We start from the raw sequence: 21,206 nt of genomic DNA, 5'->3' as shown, positions 1-21,206 counted from the left end.
ATTTCCTCCTGGATGTCATAGCACTTCCCGAAGCCTTATATAACCGAGACCAAACTTAGAGGTCTATGGGCCCTATTTAACAACAAATCTAAATACAAGCGGCATATGTTGTTAGTATCGCAGTGATACATACTGTATGCCACTGATATTTATTACTGACCTCGTTGGCGGTGTCCTCCACTCAGCTGCTGGCAGCCTATTGCTGCCAGCAAAACGCTTCAATATCATGCGCAACTATCAGCCTGCGCATGTGCATGACTGTTTCACCTGGCAGGGACCCGGTAGTGCCTGGAAGGCTTTGCTGAACCCGAAAAGGCTGCTGCCGGATCCCCATTGACGGCAACGGGAACTATATCGCTGACGTTATCTAAAAATGACATACAACGGTAATCTTAGAATGCCCGTTTGTTAAATATTGAAAGGAAGACATAACCCCTTTAGCGAGTGTTAAAGGGGTTTACTAAAGGCCTGATTTTAAGATGGATGGATTTACAGAGCCGCATACAATTGGCTGTGCAAATCCGTCCATCTCAGTTGCAAATGCAGGAGGTGTCAGACACGTCCTTGCTGCATTTGTGATCCCAGCACTGCCACCGACAGGCTGGGATCTCCACCGCAACCATCGCGACCGCTGTTCGCTCCTTTTGTCAGGCTGCGGGAGCTGAAGATGCCCGCAGCCTTACCGGGTGCTGGTCACGTGAAGGGGCCAGGAATCTGTGACTGCTGACACAGACCCTGGTGTCACTCCCTGAAAATGGGGATGACACACCCTGGTTTCCGCGAATGGTGATCAGACACGCCCTGGCTCTGCCCCCCCCCAAACGCCACAGCATGTCAATAATGCAGATTGGGGTGGTCTGTGAGCGAGAATGCAGGATCCGTTCTGCACATCCGCAGAATGGGTCCTGTGCAGGCGCAGACCCCTAAATATCTGTGGCCTCCCAATTCCTGGCCTTCATCTCCCTTGCCTCTCCCCACTTCAAATTTGTTCTCAATCGCATTTTAATTTCCCAACGAATGCTGTCTGCCTCCCTCCTCTGCAACCTGCCATCTTCCAGCACGGCTTCACTGGCCCTGGCTGCATGAAAACACCGGCTATCCCGAGTAACCTGAGGGTTACTCAGACCAAAGACACAGCTGCTGTGAGATCTGAATCTCTACATCAGGCTCAGAATCCAGCTCAGTCTCATTTACAAAGCCTTAAACCTCTCTCCCCCATCTCTAATCTCCCATGCTCACCCACCCTCTCTGCTCCTCCTCTGTCTAAAGCGTCTCCTCCAGTCTGGGTTGACCAGTTTGGGGCTGGTTGCCATTCTGGCAGGGGGACCCCATATTGTGTGTCCCCTTACTACAGCATTCGCCCCCCGGCTGGTTCACCCTGGTGCTGGTTATTGGAAAATAGGGTGTTTTGATCGGATAGGTCAAACTCACTTGACTTAACAGCAGCACAAACTGACCGGAATCGACATCGGGTTTCAATTGAAAGTGAATCCTGAGGGCTAGTAAATACACATTTTATACACACAAACACGCTGTCTATACCCGTTTAATTGCATCTGTTTTGGAAACGATCAAAAACCGATGGTTAGTCAATTAGCCCTTCATCTTTAGACAGAGGCGGTTTAATAGAGGAGAGGGGCCATGTGCAGGCTCCGTGCTTACGCCCTTCTCTTTGGCAGCACAGTAGACCGGCTTTGTGCTAGTCTCTGGAAACATGATGCCCGTGCCACACTTTCGGGGACTTATCTAACGCTCATGCGCAAAACACCAGGAGATTGGCTGTCCTAGTGATTGATGCTGCACTGCAATGCCGACCGATGTAGGCCTCAGGAGAGATAATTATAATTATGGGTGTGGGCCTGCACCACACATTCTGCACCATACGCCAATGCCTTCAATTAATCTATACGAAAGACATGGAATATGCTTGGTAAAGCTGTATCATTTGTGGGCATTCATTACAATTGCAAATGCTCGATGTACACCGCACAGCCTACAGAGTCAGTCTATACAAAAGGCGTGAAATATGCTTGGAAAAGCTGTATCATTTGTGGGCATTCTTGATATGCAAATATTCTATGATGGTGACAGGGCTTGAACTACAGTACTTAGCATTCCCGCTAGGCTGTTTTAGAGAGGTGCCGCCCCCTGCCCGATTTCAAAAGAGCAGAATGTGCCTTTCCCGTTTGGCGGCGCCACGCTAAAATAACATAGCAGATGCCATCCCTACTCGTGGACCACAGTGTCCTGCGGGTGGAAAAAATTGTGGTGCAGCGATCGCTGCCAGTGAATAGATGCCAGACGCATGCACCCAGCATCTATTCACAAAGACAGGAGAGCTTGGGGGCAGCCCGGCATGTCCGTAAGTGCCAAGCACGCCCCCCAAGAGTGATGAAAAGGGGGTGCGTCTTAAAGACATGCCCCCTTTTCTCGTGACCACGCTGCCTTTTCGGAAACGTGCAGAAGTGCCCCTATCTAGGAGTAGCGCCCTGCCCTGTGCCGGACCTAAAATGAACACTACTATTGAAAGGTATGTGAATGGCTGTTTGCAAATGCTCAACTGACAGCGATTGGTGATTTTTTCAATGTTTGTGCACAGAATATGCTTCTGAGAGCATATTTAAGCAATTGCATTTTTTTTTTTTTTATAGTGTACACAGGACCTAATTCAGAGACATACATTGACCTGATAGGTAGGGCATATCTCTGATTGTTAGAGGACTGCGCATGCACAGAATGTGTACTGCTCACAGTGCCCCAAGCTACAGCTTGATTGACAGGCTGCAGCATTTGGGAGGCAGAGCGTGGGAATTCCTGGGCAGTATTCCCGGAAATGGGGGCGTGTTACTCCTGTTTTCCTAGAGGGACGAGGCCAGTGTCTGCATCGGTGGACGCAGATTTCCTGCCTCGCAAGCCGCAAGGACCCAAAAAGGCTGTGGTAACCTTCAGCTACCGCAGTCTGGCCAATGAGCCAACTATTATGACCGGTGATCCCAGGCTGCGACCTGGGATCACAGATGCAGCAAGGATGTGTCTGTTTCCTACAGAGGGATGTAGTTTAAATCCCGGTGGTCGGGATGTCGGCGCTCAGAAGGCTGGATTCCCATCAGCAAACATAACCCTGGCGCAAGCATCCCAACCGCCGGCATCCTGAGGTAAGTATTGGGGTTAGGCACTAGGGGGAGGATTAGGGTTAGGCTCCGGGGGGGGGAGGGAGGGTAAGGTTTAGATGTGTTTCTCGTATTAAAGAGATTTTAGATATTTAAATGCTGTATAGCAAATGCAAGTATTATTACACATAAACAAAGTGGTTTAATGTATGTGAGGCTCCATTGCTTTATTTAATGACTGATTCAGAGATGGACGGAATTGCAGAGCCGCACACAAACGGCTGTGCAATACAGTCCATCTAAAATGCTAAAATGCTAATGCTGCAAGAGGTGTATGAAGAAAAGAGACGCCTCCTGTCAGCATCTGCGATCCCAGCGCTACGACCAAGCGAGCAGCCTAGGATCACCATCATGACCGATGGTCACGATTTTCCCTGGCATCGGCCAGCTGTGTAAGCCTCAGCTTATGCAGGCTGTCTTACTCCTGGCTGCTTGCGAGGCCAGGAAGTCTGTGTCCATGGATGTAGACCCTGACCTCAGCACTGCCAGACACTCCCCCCAAACGTTTTTTTTCTGTCAATCATGCAGAGGCTATGGTTATGTACACCATCCACCTCTTCCATGTTGCCCATATCTGTGTACCCACCATCTGTCATACCTGTTTCCGTCTCCTATTTCCCAGTTCTCTAGCTGTCTCCCCACTTTCTTCTGATCTCTCCTCCCTCATGCTAGGTGACTTTAATATTTCAATTAATGATCGTGCCAATCCTACCAACTGCAAACTTCTCACCCTCTCTTCCTCATTTGGCCTCTCTCAAGGGACTTCTACCCCCTCCCATAACAACGACCAATCCTTATACTTGGTTTTCACTCATGTTTGTGCTATCTACAACATCTTCTCCCTCACTCCTCTTCTTCAGCATTTCTCTTTCCTACCTCTGCCCCTCGCACGTCCTCTAAGCCTAATCTAATTAGAAGTAATCCTGATCACTTTAATTTCACCTTAACCTCATGCTGGGTACAGATTAGATGATATATCGTCCGATATATCGTTTTGACGTGGATCGGGGACATAGTCTAATGTGTACCCACGATTGCGCTACCGCGGTTCGTCAGCGACCTCATCACATCTGCTGTTCTGCACAGTAGATATGATCCTGGATGCAGTCACTGAACGATATATCGCTTGGTCACGCAACATATCTTTTTATATGTACGGGCAAACAATGTATTGTTACATCGGTTATCCCGTCGCCCACGATCCATGATCGTCTAATGTGTACCCAGCATTCGTCTCTCTTCTTTCCACAATCTCCACTCTCTTCTGTCAGACCAAGTTGTCCACCCGCTATGGCCAAGCCCTTTCCTCTGTCCTTGACTCTACAGCAATGGCTGTCACTATTAACACATAATGATCCTCTTCTCTGCCTTTATCACTCACTCTGAACTCTTTCTCAAAACATACTCACTTTCTGCTGAGCTCCTGTGAAAGAAATTGCACTCTCGCGCTGACATCCTCCACTTTAAATTCATGCTCTCCTCTTATAGCTCTGCACAGTAACGTGCCATGCAGTCTAAGTTTAAAACTATCATCTCCTCCCAATACTCAAACCCATGGCATCTCTTCACCACATTTAACTCCCTTCTATCCCTTTCCTATCTACTCCGGCCCTTATCCCTCTCCGCACTTAATTATTCCACCCACTTTTACTGCAAAATCAATTAGATCTGACATCTCATCCTTGCAGACTCCTCCTTTTGCCCCCCACACACACCCGGCTGCCAACTTTGTCTTTTTCCCCCCTCTCAGGTGTTGAAGTTCAAAACTGTCTCTTTTCTTCTTCTTACTCCACCTGCCCCCTCAACTTTCCCACCTCCACTGGTGCCTCTTCCTGACTCCTGCTCCCACATGTCACCCTACTTAACCTATCCCTCTCCTCAGGTACCTTCCCCTCTTTCTTCTGATGTGAAGTGGTCACCCCAATTCTTAATAAACCAACACCTAACTTATTCCCTCTTCATCTCTAGGCCTCCAAACTTCTTGAGTAGGTTGATTACAACACACCACACTAATTCATCTACACCCAAGCTCTCCTTGACCCTCTCCAATATGTTCTTAGACCTCTCCATTCTACCCAAACCACCCTAAAGAAAGTGAGTATTGAGAGCCTATCTGCTAAATCGATGGGTCACTTTTCTCTACTGATTCTTCTTGTCTAATGGGGGCTTTTAACAGTTGTCCCCTCCTATATTCTGTTGGCTTCAGTGACACGACTCTCTTGCTGTGTCCAAGTACTATTCCTCACACCATGTCCCTTCCTTTCCACTTAACTATTAATGGCCCTCAAGGCTCTGTCCTTGGTTCACTCTTTTCTCTCTACACCTCTTCCTTTGGTGGGCATCAGCTCCTTCAGCATGCAATTTCATCTATACACCAGTGACACCAAAGGGTACCTCTATTCCCCTGACCGCTCTCCTCTCTCGTGCCACTCGTTCCTCTTGAATGTTGCACCACTTCTTATTACTCATCCTCTTTAAAACTTGTTATTGTATCACTCCCCCCACCTTCCATCTCCATTAACAATATTTCCCTTTCCTGTGTTCCCCAAATCTGGTGTATAGGTGTCAGTCTTGATTCCACCTTCTCTTTCTCTCCAAACAGCCACTTCCTCTCCCAATCATGTCATTTCTTTCTCTGCAATATTTCCAGGATCATGCACCTTCTTACCCTATAAGCCCCTAAAACCCTCATCCGTGCCCCCATCATCTCTCTCCTTGATTACTGTAAAATTTACTCACCCACTGTATACATATCTCTGACTTTTTTCCCCTTCAGTGTCTTTTTACTGCTGCTGCCTGAATTATTTTTCTCTCTCACTGATGCACCTGCTTTTTCAAATACTTCTGAAATACTGGTTAAGGTGGTCAGTGTCCCATTCCGGCACCTGGAACGGCTGGCTAATGAGGTATGCACCCCATTTCGGAACAGCTGGATAAGGTGGTAAGAGCACCGTTCCCGTACCTGGAACGGGAATATGAGGTGGTCCGCACCCCGTTCAGGCTCCCGAAATAGCTATCTAAGCTTGTCCTTCCCCTTTCATGTACCTGGAATGACTATCTAAGCTGGTGTGGTCAGTGTTCCGGTACCCTGGATGGCTGGCTAAGGTGATCAGTGGCACGTTCCGGCACCCTGAACACTGGTAAGATGGTCTGTGCCATTTCGGCACCAGGAACAGCTGGCTAGGGTTAGTCTGTGTCTTGTTCCGACACCCTGAATGGCTAGCTAAGGTGGTCAGCGACCCGTTGAGATACCCAGAACGGCTATCTAAGGTGGGCTGCTCCCCATTCTGGGACAGCTATCTAAGGTGGCCTGCTCTCTGTTCCATCACCTGACAGTTATCTAAGGTGACCTGCGCCCCGTCCCGGCACCCAGAATGGCTATGATGAGATATTCAACATAAATATGACCATGCCTCAAAAATGGCGCCATGCATATTTCAGCTTGATATCTGTTTATTTACATGTTTTATTTTAAAATAGACACTTTACATAATTTTTTTACAGACATTTTGAGGTAGTACAACAGTCATGACATACTCTTTTGTATGTTGCTTAGAAAAAACATAACTATAATAAATATACTGTACATAAAGTAGCTGGGTATAAAATGATTATTCATCCTGAAACTCCAAATTTTCTATTTGTGATATCAAAGTTGTGAAATATATTGTGTTACTCATCCATGGATGTTCACATTGCAATCAGTTATTGTATTACTGAGTAGACATTTTGGTCAAGTTTCATATATAAACAGTCTAGAACACAAGTGACATGTAGGTATCATAACCTGTGTTAGTTCAGCCTTTATCCATTGTCAACGATCGGATTGTTATAAAATAAAATCATTTTAAGACAGGAGTCATGTGAAGAAGTGATTTCGGAAGTATAATATCACTTTACCTAATAATCAGACACGGTTATTTAGGAATCCCCAAAATGTACTGTACGCTTATTGATTTGAAGCAAAACTTTGCTATGTCTTCTTTGATTTTCTCTCACATATATGGACGGAAAATGTGAGAAGCCAAGTTGCTTACTGGAGGCTACATATAACATGCTGCAGTTGGTTGCTTTTACAGGCATAACACAGCTTTGCCTGCAGTATGCACCATTGCCAGGTAGGGGCGCTGTAGAGCAGGACCTCTGGGTGTGACTGGATAGGTGTATTCTGAGAATGGTGCCATGATGCTTCTTGCCATTATTTGTCACTGTACAGAAAAGTGCCAAGCCTGCTTAGCAGTCTTATTATGTCAGCTCATTAATGACTTACAGTTGCCATAATACAATTAAAGCACAGTCTCCAGCAATTCATCCTCTGTAAAGTTATCTGCTGCATCGATGCAAGTTAAGTTCCTTGTTCCTGTATAAAGAAGAACACTTTTATCAGAAAGTGCACAAACAATGTAGTTGTGGTCCTGTTAAATTTTTAGCTTGCTACTAACTCCAGGTAAAATATTATTGTCATTTTAAATGGCAAAACTGCCATTGTCGACTATACCATCGACAATCAGCAGTTGTTTAGTAAATATACCACTAAAGGGGGGTATGCACTAAGCGATTTAGCCAAGCGATTGCATGATAACTACGTAGTTATCGTACAATCGCTTGCAAATCGCACATGCATCGTGCATGTTTTGGTCGGAAGCGACCAGCGATGCGCGTGCCCGCTGGTCACTTCCGACATCGCCCATACATGCTGGTCAACCTGACGATCTTGTCAGGTTCAGCATGTGCGGGAATGAGGGATGTGCCGGGACTGAACGAGTGAACGTTCAGTCTAGGCACAGCAATCCCGAATGAATTTGGATATCAAGAAGACGAGGTAGGCCAAGATAATGTCATCCAGACAAACAGAAGAAACAAGAAGGATGATATAAGAATTAATAAAGGACCTATAAAGAATAGAAAGGGTGGTGATGAAAACAATAGAAAAAGATGATCAAGGAGTTATAACTATAGGTACGACACCGAAGATGTCAGTAATAGGAGAAGATCACCACATGAAGTTCAGAGAATGATACATAAGGAAGACTATTGGCAGAACAATGGAAGAAGGAATTTTGAACAAAGGGGTGTTTATAGGAACTTTGACCGAATAAGGAATAACAATAAAGAATATCGGCATCAACAGAAAAGATATGATATAGAACCACACTTCATTCGTTCAGATGATAGACAATGGAGAGGGAGAGATACGTAAATGGTGATGAAACGCAATGGCAAAAAGAATATGTTCCGAATTATTTTTTAGACAAAGGACACGATCATGGGACAAGATGGTGACATATAAAAAAGAGGAAAAAGAGGGGGGGATAAGAATAGGAAAAAAATAAAGAAAACTAAAATTAAGGACAAGAAGAAATTAATAAGAGAGGGTGATTTGAATAGTATGACGAAGGAAACACAACAGAGGAAGGATCATACATCTGAAACTCCGAAGGATGAGAAAGGAAAAATATACAATTTAAGTAGGAGAGTTTTAACAAAGGATGAAAAGAAATTGTTATTAAAACGCAAATTTGCAACAAGCAAACAGATTAACCAGTTTAACACCTTTATAGACGTTGAGAAATTTGTAAGAAAACTGACGATCAAATAATTTTTTGATGGAAAGAAAGTCAGAGAAGAACCCGGTGAAGAAAGAAATGGAGAGAAGTTTAAGAAAAAATCTACTTTCTATCCTAAACATCTCAAGGGATCGTTGATAGATCGTTTCCAGAGGTCAGTATTAGAGGATATTGAAAAGCTAGAAAAAATCCGTCTGAAAAAAGTTAATCTGACGAGAAAAGAAAGAATAGCTTTAAAAGAATTACAGAAGGATGACACGATTATAATTAAACCATGTGATAAAGGGGGAGGCATCACTATTATGAATAAAGAGGATTACATCGCAGAAATTGAGAGACAACTCAATGAAGGAGGAACATACCAGAGATTACATTGTGATCCCACAATGAAGATTAAAAACAACCTCTGGAAGTTTTTAGAAGAATCGGAGCATAAAGGCATCATCACTAAGAAAGAGTGCAAATTTTTAAAGGTGGATAATCCAAATATTCCCACCATCTACGTTCTACCAAAGGTGCATAAAAATCCAATCAACCCACCTGGTAGACCGATAGTGGCGGGAGTTGGGAGCCTTACGACAAATTTATCCGAGTATATAGATGCTTATCTCCAACCGGTTGTTGGTACTACTAAATCAAATTTAAAAGACACTACAGACGTACTCCGAAAAATGTAAGATATAGTATGGAATGAAAAGATGATATTAGTAACCGCGGATGTGTCTGCTCTATACACCAATATACCACATGATAAGGGTATAGAAACTGTTAAATGGTATCTTAATAAAACGGATTTGACAGAGGGAAAAAAAAAGAATTTTTACTAAAAAGCATCGAATTCATTTTAAATAATAATTACTTCTATTTTAATGGTGACTATTACATGCAAAAGATGGGTACCGCAATGGGGACCAAATTCGCTCCCAGTTACGCCAATTTATTTATGACATACTGGGAGGAAACACGAATGAAGGAAACATTGGATGGAAACTTGAAAATTTGGTATCGTTATATAAATGATGTCATTTTTATTTGGGAGAAAACAGAAGAGGAGTTGGAATCCTTTTTTAAAGTTCTTAATGATAATGATTTTAATATAAGTTTTGGTTTTCAATCAAGCCAACAAGAGATCAATTTTTTGGACCTCACGATATACATGGAGGAAAAGAAATTGGAAACTAAATGCTATAGCAAACCTACTGATGCTAATAATTATATATCAAATTTTAGCGAACATCATGAGAATTGGCTTAGGAGTGTGCCGAAAAGCCAATTCCTAAGGTTAAGGCGGAACTGTAGCAAGAAAGAAGTGTGCGAAGACCAAATCATGGAGGGAAGATTTAAAGAAAAAGGTTATGAGGACGATGTATTAAATAAATTCAAGAAGGAAGTGCTGGACAATGATAGGAAAACACTTTTACAAAGCTAACGAAAAATAAATGAAGGAAGTGAGACTTTTAAACATGCATTCATTACTGAGTACACAGGACAATATAAAAAAATGGAAGGCATTGTGAAGAGACATTGGCATTTATTGCTGAAAGATCCAGCACTAAAAAAGACATTACCCATGAAACCGGTCTTTATCTACAGACGAGCACATAATTTGAAGAATAAATTAATAAAGAGTGCACTCAATACAGAGAATCCACACCCTATACTTAGTTAAGGATTTTTCCGCTGTGGTAATTGTGTAGCATGTAGAGAAATCAAAGTAAAAGAAACAAAATATGTTGACTTCATAGTCAAAGGGAATACATATAAGTTAAATCAATTTATGACATGCAACACGACAAACGTAGTATATTTTATTGAATGCAGTTGTCAATTGGTGTATGTAGGGAGAACCAGCCGAGCACTCAAAACAAGACTGGGAGAACACCTCCGAAATATTAGGAACGGATTGATGACGCACTCCTTATCAAATCACTTTAAATTAGTACACAATTGCTCCACAAAAGAGATAGTACGGTTCATGGCGATTGAAAATATCAAAAGTACGTGGAGAGAGAGAAATGAAGAAAAGAAACTAGCAAAAAGTGAAATGCAGTGGATTTTTAAATTAAAAACGATGATACCAAGAGGTCTTAACTCAGACTTTGAGCTAAAATGGTTTTTATAGAGGTTTTATAACCATATACTGTTTATTTATTTACCATTTATTTACTTACTATTTTATATGATATTATCCACTGATTTACACAGAGCCATTTTAGTCCCTCCACTTTGGTTCTATATATGTAGCCCTATTGACTTTTTATCGATATTTATATTTTTTATTTATTCACCCATTCTCTCTTATATCAGATTTTTAGTGGAATAATTATTATATTCACCCTATTTATGCACAAGTCACTTTATTAGATATTATTTATCTAAATTGCTCTTTTTTTCACCATCATGTCAGGGAAAAAGAATTATCTGCAAATCCCCCATGGTTAAGATGGCACTTGGTTGGAGGAAAAGATCGTTTTGACAATGATTAATGCCAAACATAAGATGGCTACCCTGACTAGTGGGATATACGTATGTACTATATTGAACATTAAGAAAAGTGTCCCACCTAAAATGGCTGCCGAAAAACGAGATATTATATAGAGGAAAATTGAGCTACATAAAGATGGCCGCCCATACCGGAAATATAATGGGCCTAAGATGCGTTCCACACACAGGATGCGGAGACGCTAATGGGCCTGGGAGCCACGACTTGGGGGAACATGGTACATGAACTTCATATAAACGCATGGTGCGAGTGGTGGGAGCGCGTTGTGGACGGACTGATATGCGCCGGAAGTAGGAGTGACGTACATCCGGTCCGGCGATATACATATAAAAGTAAATTAAAGTATTTTAGAAGTATATAAGATACTTTAGAAGTATGTTGTTTGTTTGAATTATTGAAGAACATCACATGGATGACTAGATTATGCGTATAGGTTGTCTGACTAAAGGTATAAAGAAATGAAATACCCTGACCTTTGACCCGGAAGTGAATCTTGAAAAGAGTTTAAAAGATGATCATTTCTGCACATGTCACTTTACCTTGAGGAAGGGAGCAGCTGACTCCTGAAACGCGTTGGTACACAGTGACAGGATCATCCAGCAGGGAGGATTTGCATGAATATCCCTCAAATAAGGACCCTGAAACAGGTGATCCGGAAACCTCCATCTTTAAAAACTACGGGCCCTTGTGAGGGGGACTTCTGGTAATTCCCCAATTTTTATTTTAAAAAGGACCATTTACCTCCATCATACACATACAATTTGTTATTGCTTTTAGGGCATTAGTGATCATATGCCCATTTTAATTTTTTTAATTCTAATTTTCATTGAGTTTAATAAATTGCATTTGTGATTGTACTACACCATGTTTGGCCGATCTTATGTCTTTCATGTGTATGGAAATTCCACTACTGCAATTTGACGATTATACACAGTATCCTGATTGGAGTCGTGGGGAAGTATTGTGATTATTATTTATATCTCTATCTGGGAGCACTGTGCGCACTTTACGGATTATTTTATTATTCACATCACTAGCTATACGAACGAGAACACGATTGCAATATCGTAATCGTGCTCTTGTTTGTATATCTACAAGTGGATACCCGCCTTAAGAGTTTTATATTTTCATAATGCTGAGAACATTAAATCAAACATATAAAAGAGTACATATCAGTTCAATAATTATCACTTTTGGACAACTCACTAATAAATTATTGTTTTCCTGAAGCCCATAGCTATCCACCTGAGGGCTCATAAAGAAATATATAAGCGTGGAATAAATCCATCTTTAGGACTAGGCAGTTTATAGATTAATCGCTAGACTGCTAATACTGTAGTTGTTTCAAATTACACATTTGCAATCACTGTGCAATGCAACAATCTTTCTTAATCACTCAGTGTTGTCATTTAATTGCTTTGCATAAGTTTGTGATGACTCAACCTCACCATAGTGTAATGGGACCACCAATTAATCAATGATCTTAAGAGATTTTTGGAGATTCTTGGCAGGAAATCCTCATTTGAAGTACAGAATACAGGAAGTTAGTGTTTTATTTATAAGGGGCCGCTAAGCAATTCATATCATGCATTTAGTTGCATAACATTGTATTTAATCACCATGGATCTCATTAACCATGATCAGTTTATGCACATTGGTTTGGTTTTGGATCTATAGGCCTAGACGATCTACCCAGCGTTCATCAATTAGCATGCCTACTCTTCACTCTTGGAAGATGCCTCCACAATATATAATATAAGTGCAGAGTGGGGGGGGAACAATCTGAAGAGGTGAACTGCGTAAAAGTGTAATAGTCAAAGTTCTAAATCCTGCCATGTTAGAATCACCATTTGCATTAAAACAAACTGTTTATTTTACCCCTTATAATTCTTGGTTTAGCCTGAGTAATGGCTTACACTTGTCATACAAGTTATGTGATCTCAGCATTGTCTTTAGTACTTATGGTATTTTTGTGTGTTTGTAGCTTTCTTTTACTTCGGGCATAGCGCTCAATTCTGAGTTGGACAGATGGGATTCAATCGGGAAACCGGCTGACGTAAGCCCGACAAATCGGTTCCCGATTGCTTTATCCCGGCGAGGTTATTAACAAACAGACATACTAATCATCAGCAGGCACCACATTGAATGAGTGCTGTGGATACATTGACCAACACTGTTGAGATATATGCAATCACTATTATTGTGGTTACTACTATTTCTTTATATGACTCTGCTGAGTTCATAGACAGGGTTAAATATTATATTAAGAAATTATACATGGATTAATATTTATGCCATCTAGAGCCACACTATTTGCTTACTGACCTATTTGGAGTGATATGAATACTGCCACTAATAAGATAATGGTTATGATTATCTAAGATCAACTGCACCTATTCAAATTCTTTTTCCCATATACTTGAGGCATATTATACATACTATTTCTCTCTGAATATGCAGCCATCATTGGCATAAATAGTGTCATCCCAACACTGAATAACTACTTATAAGCTGCTAATAACTGTGAACTACTGTAGCTGATTTGCAACATCTCAATCGAACACATTGTATCTAGTAAAACTAATACAGATTACTCCTTTAAATTGTGGCTAAATTTCAGTTATCAAACTGATATTACTCTGATCATTCCTTCATTAATAAATTGTGGAAACAATAGTCAACATACAATCTCTAAGATTAAATATTTATTTCCATAAATTATATTTTTAAAATAGCGTAACAAGTTACGATCTATCTCTATACATTGATCAATATCACATTGCTTATGTCTTCTTTATATGGGTGGATAATATCCCGATATATTGATAACTGAAGGAATATTATATATATTGTGTCTGTGTAAGAGTGTGCAAGCACCTTTGGCATATTTTAATCTTTACTTTCATTTCTTTGATCTTTATTTTTAATACTTCGCCATTAGTTCAACGTTTGGAGGGTAATATAAATATATTTTGAATGAATATCAATTAAAGGTTATTTTTTTAGATATTTTTGGAATTTTTCCGACTAGTGCACCGTTATAGTACTCCTTTGTCTTTCAGCATGTATACATCAATTGGTAGTTGGTAGCACACACCCTATAGAACTCTATTGAATATCAGCTCCACTTGCATCTAGCATACTAACAGTACTATAGGGTGTTTTGTTGGATTGGACCTGTGCAGTTTTTCTCTTTGTTGTTAGTGTCTGACTATACAGAAGTGAGGCTGACCTGTTGCTGCCTCATCTCTCGTCTCCCTGCAGTCCCAGGGAGCTCCACAAAGCTGGTGAGTGTCAACTACAACATAATCACAATAAACAAAGAAGATGTTTATAAGTTATAAATATCTTATTTGTATTATTCTAATCATTTTAAATCAAATCTCATGAGTATACCTACCCTGACTGCATGTCCATGAACGCGTGCGCAGATTCAGTTTTACACAGTTTTGGTAATGTCTGTCCTATTCTGAGTCTTAACTGGTCGGATCTGTTTTTCCATGAAATTGGGCAGTTTGGGACGGCAATTGGGAGACAACAATGTGAGCGCCCTGACTTGTGGGAGTGTTGTGGGCCTGTATCTAAAGCCCAGTGCGATTCTCAGTCATACATTGTGCAAGTGCAGATACCAATGATGCTTGTTCCTGGAGCTGATGTAAAATCAATGGGCAGCACTCCTTTTTGCTTGCAGATGGACTAACCCCTGCATTGGCACTATGGATTCTCCCATTGGCATACGATAGTAAGTCATGTTTCTGCGGCTGCCCTACAGCCACTTGTCGTACAACTCAGAATGAGCCCCACTGAGGTGCAACTGGAAAATGCAAAATGCATCCACTTAAAATTAAAGAATGGGAACCAACCTTCACCCCTTCACAGTTCTGCCCAATTGGGTCCTCTCATGGGCAAAACATGGGCAAGTGGGATAGAATTGTAACAATTTTCCAATTTATGTTACCATATGCAGAAAGTATTTTCTCATATAGCAGCAAATTGTATTTATCTGTTTTCCATGCATATTGCAATGGCCATGGAAATAAGGGCCTGATTCAGAGCCGGACGCTATTTGCGCTCGCTCATCCAGAAAAAGGGGCTGGCTATTTAAATCAATCGTTCGCTCTTCACATGCGAACGTAATTTTGAAAAAAACGCCCCCTGGCCGCTCGCATCATACGTCATGTCCGCTATTTATTAGATTAATCGAGTACATCGGACGGCGTATGAACGTATGAACTGCTCGCTATTCTTGTGGTTGGTTTTTCCTACCACAATCATGCGAGCAGTTCTAACTATAAAACAACCAAGTGACTTGGGCAATGACGCTGCTTTGTTAATTATGCACACCCTTAAAACGCCCGTTTTGGCACGCCTGCGTTCGGATCTCCACTCCCCGTTTTCAAGCACCTTCCCCTGTTACCACCCCCAAACTCCTCATTCTGTCACTCAAAATAGCAGGCATTCGCTATTTAGCGAGCACACGATTTTGGGCCGCACTGACTGGTTCGCGCATGCGTATTAAAATCCGTACGCATGCGCAGTTGTGCGAACATCGGTCGGAACGAACGAGCGGCCGCTTACGAGCGGCTCTGAATCAGGCCCTATGTCCCTTACTCATGCCTATAGAACGTAAGAGGGAAACTATTGCAGAACTGAAAAACTCAGATTTCTAACAGCAAAATTAAAAAATTTTTCAATTTGGTCATTATTTTGTAATATATTCCTACTGTATTTTCAACACACACAACATTCCCAGCTTTAGAATTCTGACTTGGGGTATATTTACTAAAGTGTGGGCTATTAAAAGTGGAGTTGTTGCCCATAGCAACAAATCAGATTGTAGCTATTGTATTCTAGAAGGTGCTAGATAAGGTAGACTCTGATTGATGGCTTTGGGCAACAACTCCACTTCTAAAAACGTTTCCCTTTTGTGTTTTTAATAATGAACCTATTAATGAAAATACCATTTTTGCAGTATTAAATGTATTATAAAATTTTGAGACCGTATCCTTAATATAAATATCATGTTATATCGTGTAGATGGCAGAAGCAAATTTCTAAACATCCAACAACATACAGTAAGGTACATTCAGAAATCTTATATTGTTTTTACACACCGTTTAATTTTGTGAGTACGGACTCCCCAATTATACTGGTGACTTCATTGTGCCATTTAGTCCATTTAACTTCATTTATTCTACAAATTGCAAAAATATAAGGCATTGTTAGTATACTGTATTAATTTTAATGATAAATGTTGTGTAAATTATCCAGTGATGGTATCTACTCTTCTTTGCATTACCTTAAACATATTCGTTTGTCATTTTCTGAGACTTTGTATGTCTCTCCAAGTTTAAAGATATTCCTTAAGTAGATTGGCAAGCTTTTTTCAAATGTTAGTATTGTCCTTGCTCTCTGAGAAAAAAAGGAATAAAAATAAATAATTATATTTAATTTTGTGTATCAAAAGATAGATGAAGATTATGGGCCTGATTCAGCAAGAATTGCTATTCTGCTAATACACCCGCAACGCAGTTGCTAATATCAGAGGTGATATGCAAATAACTGCACTCATATTTCGATCGCAGCCTAACATAAGGACGCCCACTAGGGTATCGCAGTGGATAATTTATGCACACCCATACAACGGCACTGGCACGCCTGCATTCACCCTACCACCCCCCTCCATCACGCACAAATGGCATTTCCTGTCAATCACTCAGTGATGGGTCTGCGTGGCAGGTGCAATCGCAGGGACCAGTTCGCGCACTGCGATGCATATGCATGCGCAGTACACAACAATCGGCCGGGATTCAATTAGACGTTAACCCGTTAACTGAATGGGTGCTAATTGATCACTGGCCCATATTTAATTAGCCCCGCGTATCAGGATTTATTTTCGAGTCTCCTGAGACCCTAAAAGAATCCATGTTAATTATGCAGTTATCGGGTAATAACTGGCAGTTAATTAATGTACAGGTCCATGAACTTATCATGGATCCTATGCATTAGCAAGATATAGGCAATTACGGGAGATTATTTGATTAACCCCGGACGTTAAAACGCCTGAGGCTACCTCCTGTAATTTCCTGCGGTAATTAAATTTTCCCCCATGATTCTTTATCGGGTATCCTTCCATAAGCAGAACACAGAAATAAGATACTGACTTAGAGGCTTTAAGGAGCATTTTCTTGTGGTCAAAGTTTTGCCTACACTCTGGGCATGATTCAGAGGTGGACGCAATGCCGATGTATGCGAAGAAGAGCAATTTTTATTCTACTTCGCATACATATGAGTCACATTGAGGGGTCAGTCCAATTAGGCTGGGTTCTGCGAGCCGTTCTCACAGCAAACTCGCACTGCAAATTACATTTGCAATCTAGTTCCAAACTCGCAATAATTTTCTAGATGTATATCACCTTTCCTTGTGCGTAGCCCCTTGAGCAGGTGAATATGTAGGGAAAATCTTTACTTTATTTTAAGGTCAACATGTCGGAACACAGTGCAGAACTTCTGGTACACCCTTTCTTTAAATAGCATAATTTGGCCAATAAAATACATGTCGGTTTTCTGGTGAATTTCTATAAAAAGCTCAATTATGGGTTAAATGATGTGGGGCAGGTATGTGGAGGTGTAAGTGATGTGGGACAATGAGGACGTGTAAATGATGTGGGACAGGTATGGGAAGGTGTAAATGATGTGGGACAGGTATGTGGAGATGTAAATAATGTGGGACAGGTATGTTGAGGTGTAAATAATGTGGGACAGGTATGAGGAAGTGTAAATGATGTGGGACAGGTATGTGGAGGTGTAAATGATGTGGGACAGGTATGTGGAGGTGTAAATGATGTGGGACAGGTATGCGGAGGTGTAAATTATGTAGGACAGGTATGTGGAGGTGTAAATGATGTGGGACAGGTATGTGGAGGTGTAAATGATGTGGGACAGGTATGTGGAGGTGTAAATGATGTGGGACAGGTATGTGGAGGTGTAAATTATGTAGGACAGGTATGTTTAGGTGTAAATGATGTAGGATAGGTATGTGGAGGTGTAAATTATGTAGGACAGGTATGTGGAGGTGTAAATGATGTAGGATAGGTATGTGGAGGTGTAAATGATGTGGGACAGGTATGTGGAGGTGTAAATTATGTAGGATAGGTATGTGGAGGTGTAAATGATGTAGGACAGGTATGTGGAGGTGTAAATGATGTGGGACAGGTATGTGGAGGTGTAAGTGATGTAGGACAGGTATGTGGAGGTGTAAATGATATGGGACAGGTATGGGAAGGTGTAAATGATGTGGGACAGGTATGTGGAGGTGTAAATTATGTAGGACAGGTATGTGGAGGTGTAAATGATGTGGGACAGATATGTAAAGCCTGTCTGTGTTGTATTGATGGGAGAGGGGTTTTTGAACAAAAACAGGCATTTCCCAAGCATGGCGTGTCTTGGCCAGCGGCTGCATCTGTATACGGAGGTGCACTGGCCCCGGAGGCTTACTTCCAACCAACATTCTGAGCAACCATAGGGTTTCTCAGATGTACGATGGTGCGACCATTTGAGAGGGGTGTGTATAAACTCAAAAATTGCACGGTACAATTAAAGCTGTCCAGCATTTGTGGGCTGCATGCAAAAAACACCAGTATTGTATTTATCCAGCATGCAAAAAATAAAAAATAAATGTATTTGCACAACTTACAGTGCAATATAGTTTGTTCCAGATACAAAGCTACTTGCTTTTTTTTTGCTTTGCTCCCAACTCAGAATCAGCCTCTCTGTGTGTTCTTCTTCCTAGCAGTGGCATATGGCAAAGCACCTATTAGTAAAAGGAGCCCTGCTTCAACCCCTTGAAATATGGGCCCTCACATACCCTGCACCTACAGTTAAATAGCCACAATTGTAAAATGTAGTGTTTCTAGTTGGTGACAACAGTATTGTTGCTGCTTAATGACCCCTCCTCCTGTGCTGCATCACACTCAATGAACATACCTAGTGCTGGGGAGGCACCTCCACTGTTGTCTCCCTGTGATGACTTGTTTTATTGCTATTTTATTATTGCTACTATTCTTTTAAAGTGACGAGAGGAGAGACAGGGAAAAGGGGTGGTGAGGGGAGCAGAGATGAGATACAGGAAAACTGCGGGATAGGGGGACAGATAAGAGACATGGAGACGAGGGGGTGAAGGGGACAGATATGAGAGACATGGACAAGGGGGGGAGAGGGGAACAGAGATGAGATACACGAAAACTGGGGGATAGGGGGACAGATAAGAGACAGGGAGATGAGGGGTGAAGGGGACAGAGATGAGAGACATGGACAAGTGGAGGTGAGGGGAACAGAGATGAGATACAGGAAGACTGGGGGATAGGGGGACAGATAAGAGGCAAGGAGACGATCGGGTGAAGGTGACAGAAACAAGAGATAGAGCAAAGGGGAGGTGAGGGGGAAAGATGGGATACAGGAAGACTGGGGGTTAGGGGGACAGAGATAAGAGATAGTGAGACAATGGGATGAAGGGGACAGAGAGGGGAGAAGGGGAGATGAGGGGGACAGAGATGAGATACAGGAAGACTGCAGGTTAGGGGGACAGAGATAAGAGACAGGGAGACAAGAGGGTGATGGGGACAGAGATGAGACACAGGCAGAAGGGGGTGTGAAGGGAACAGAGATGAGATACAGGGAGACTGGGCGTTAGGGGGACAGAAATTAAAGATGGGAAGATAAGAGAGAATGACAAAAACCTGCCACATCGGGCACAATAACTAGCAACTTAGTGTATGATGGGACTAAGGCCCTGATTCAGAGCCGGACACTCTGACCAGAGCGCTCGCTCTGAATCAGGGCCCACCTCCATTAATATGGAGCGTCCTCCTGGACGCTGGTATAGCTGTGGGTCACCACCCACAGCATATACGAGCATGCAAAATGATGGTCGCGATGGTCTTGACCATCGCGACCATCGGAACTGCGAGTGAAAGCCTGCGGTTGGGTTTCTCAACCGCAAGGCCAGGAGTGATTTTGGCTCTATCAGAGCCAAAATCACTCCCATTGACATCACTAGTGATATCAGTGGGGCCGGCTTCAGACGGTAGGCGTTCCCTTGGGAACGCCTCCATCTGGCAGGCACGCCCACTAAAGGGGGCGTGCTGTCAGTCACCATCGACAGCATGCCCCCTTTGATGAGACACCCCGAGCGAAGGAAAGGCCTTCGCTCGTCGGGTCTCGCGCATGCGCACGACGGAGCTCCCTCCGTCGTGCGCATGCGCAGTGGGGAACATCGACCCACTTGCGAGCGTACTGCCGCTCACGAGCGGGTCTGAATGACCCCCTAAAAACCACTTACATACTAGAGTGAAAATGTTCTTAAAGGAGTTGGAAACAAAGCAAAAAGCAACTTGAGTGGACAAAGCATGTTGCAATACAAAGGTTACATGCATGTAGCCTACAAATACTGGACTAGTTTTATTTTTACACTACAATGTAAAGTTCACTTAGGACACAACACATTTCATATCTACATAGTTTTGACAAGGCACAAATACTGTATGCTCCTTTGTTTTTATTTGATCCCAACTTTGAATCAGCTCCATAGTGTTTTGCTCGGAAAACAACAAATGACATTGTACATACACACCTGCAGTCTCCAAATGTTCTCGCTCTGCTTACTAATATTTTCCACGGTTTCTCCCATTAATGCAATTAACATGTTCAGAAGAAGCACAAAAGTTAGTATGACATAAATGATCAGGAGCATTAGAAATAGGACCGGGTATTTAGAGTCCTGCTGCATGTCCAGGTCTCCTAAGCCGATGGTGAGCTTAAACAGTTCCATGATAGCCATTCTGAAACCACTATAAGCGCTGCACTCTGTACCATCACTGCAGTGTTCAATTAGAGAGGCAAGGGCTGTAAGGGAAAAAGAAGAAAGAAAAACAATATGTTCTTCATTTATCCTTAAGATGTTTTCAT

At 42.1% G+C, this 21,206-nt stretch overlaps 1 protein-coding gene across 1 annotated transcript in view; it reads right to left on the bottom strand.

Annotated features, from left to right (window-relative positions):
• Positions 1-6,616: 6,616 nt before the first annotated feature.
• LOC148481344 (transient receptor potential cation channel subfamily V member 3-like) overlaps positions 6,617-21,206 on the bottom strand; it is a 66,595-nt gene continuing 52,005 nt past the window's right edge. The window contains exons 13-16 of the mRNA XM_088453679.1: positions 20,872-21,143; positions 16,540-16,652; positions 16,355-16,434; positions 6,617-7,530 (exon numbers count right to left, since the gene is read on the bottom strand). Coding sequence (XP_088309805.1) covers positions 7,457-7,530; positions 16,355-16,434; positions 16,540-16,652; positions 20,872-21,143 — 539 coding nt within the window. The 3' untranslated portion in view covers positions 6,617-7,456. The remainder of the gene's footprint in view (positions 7,531-16,354; positions 16,435-16,539; positions 16,653-20,871; positions 21,144-21,206) is intronic.

The sequence above is a fragment of the Taudactylus pleione genome, unplaced genomic scaffold (assembly GCF_031769625.1).
Source record: "Taudactylus pleione unplaced genomic scaffold, aTauple2 ptg000585l, whole genome shotgun sequence".
In the NCBI taxonomy this organism is placed as follows: Eukaryota; Metazoa; Chordata; class Amphibia; order Anura; family Myobatrachidae; genus Taudactylus; species Taudactylus pleione.
Note: the sequence above shows the minus strand (reverse complement) of the source record. Positions and strands in the feature narration are given on the sequence as shown.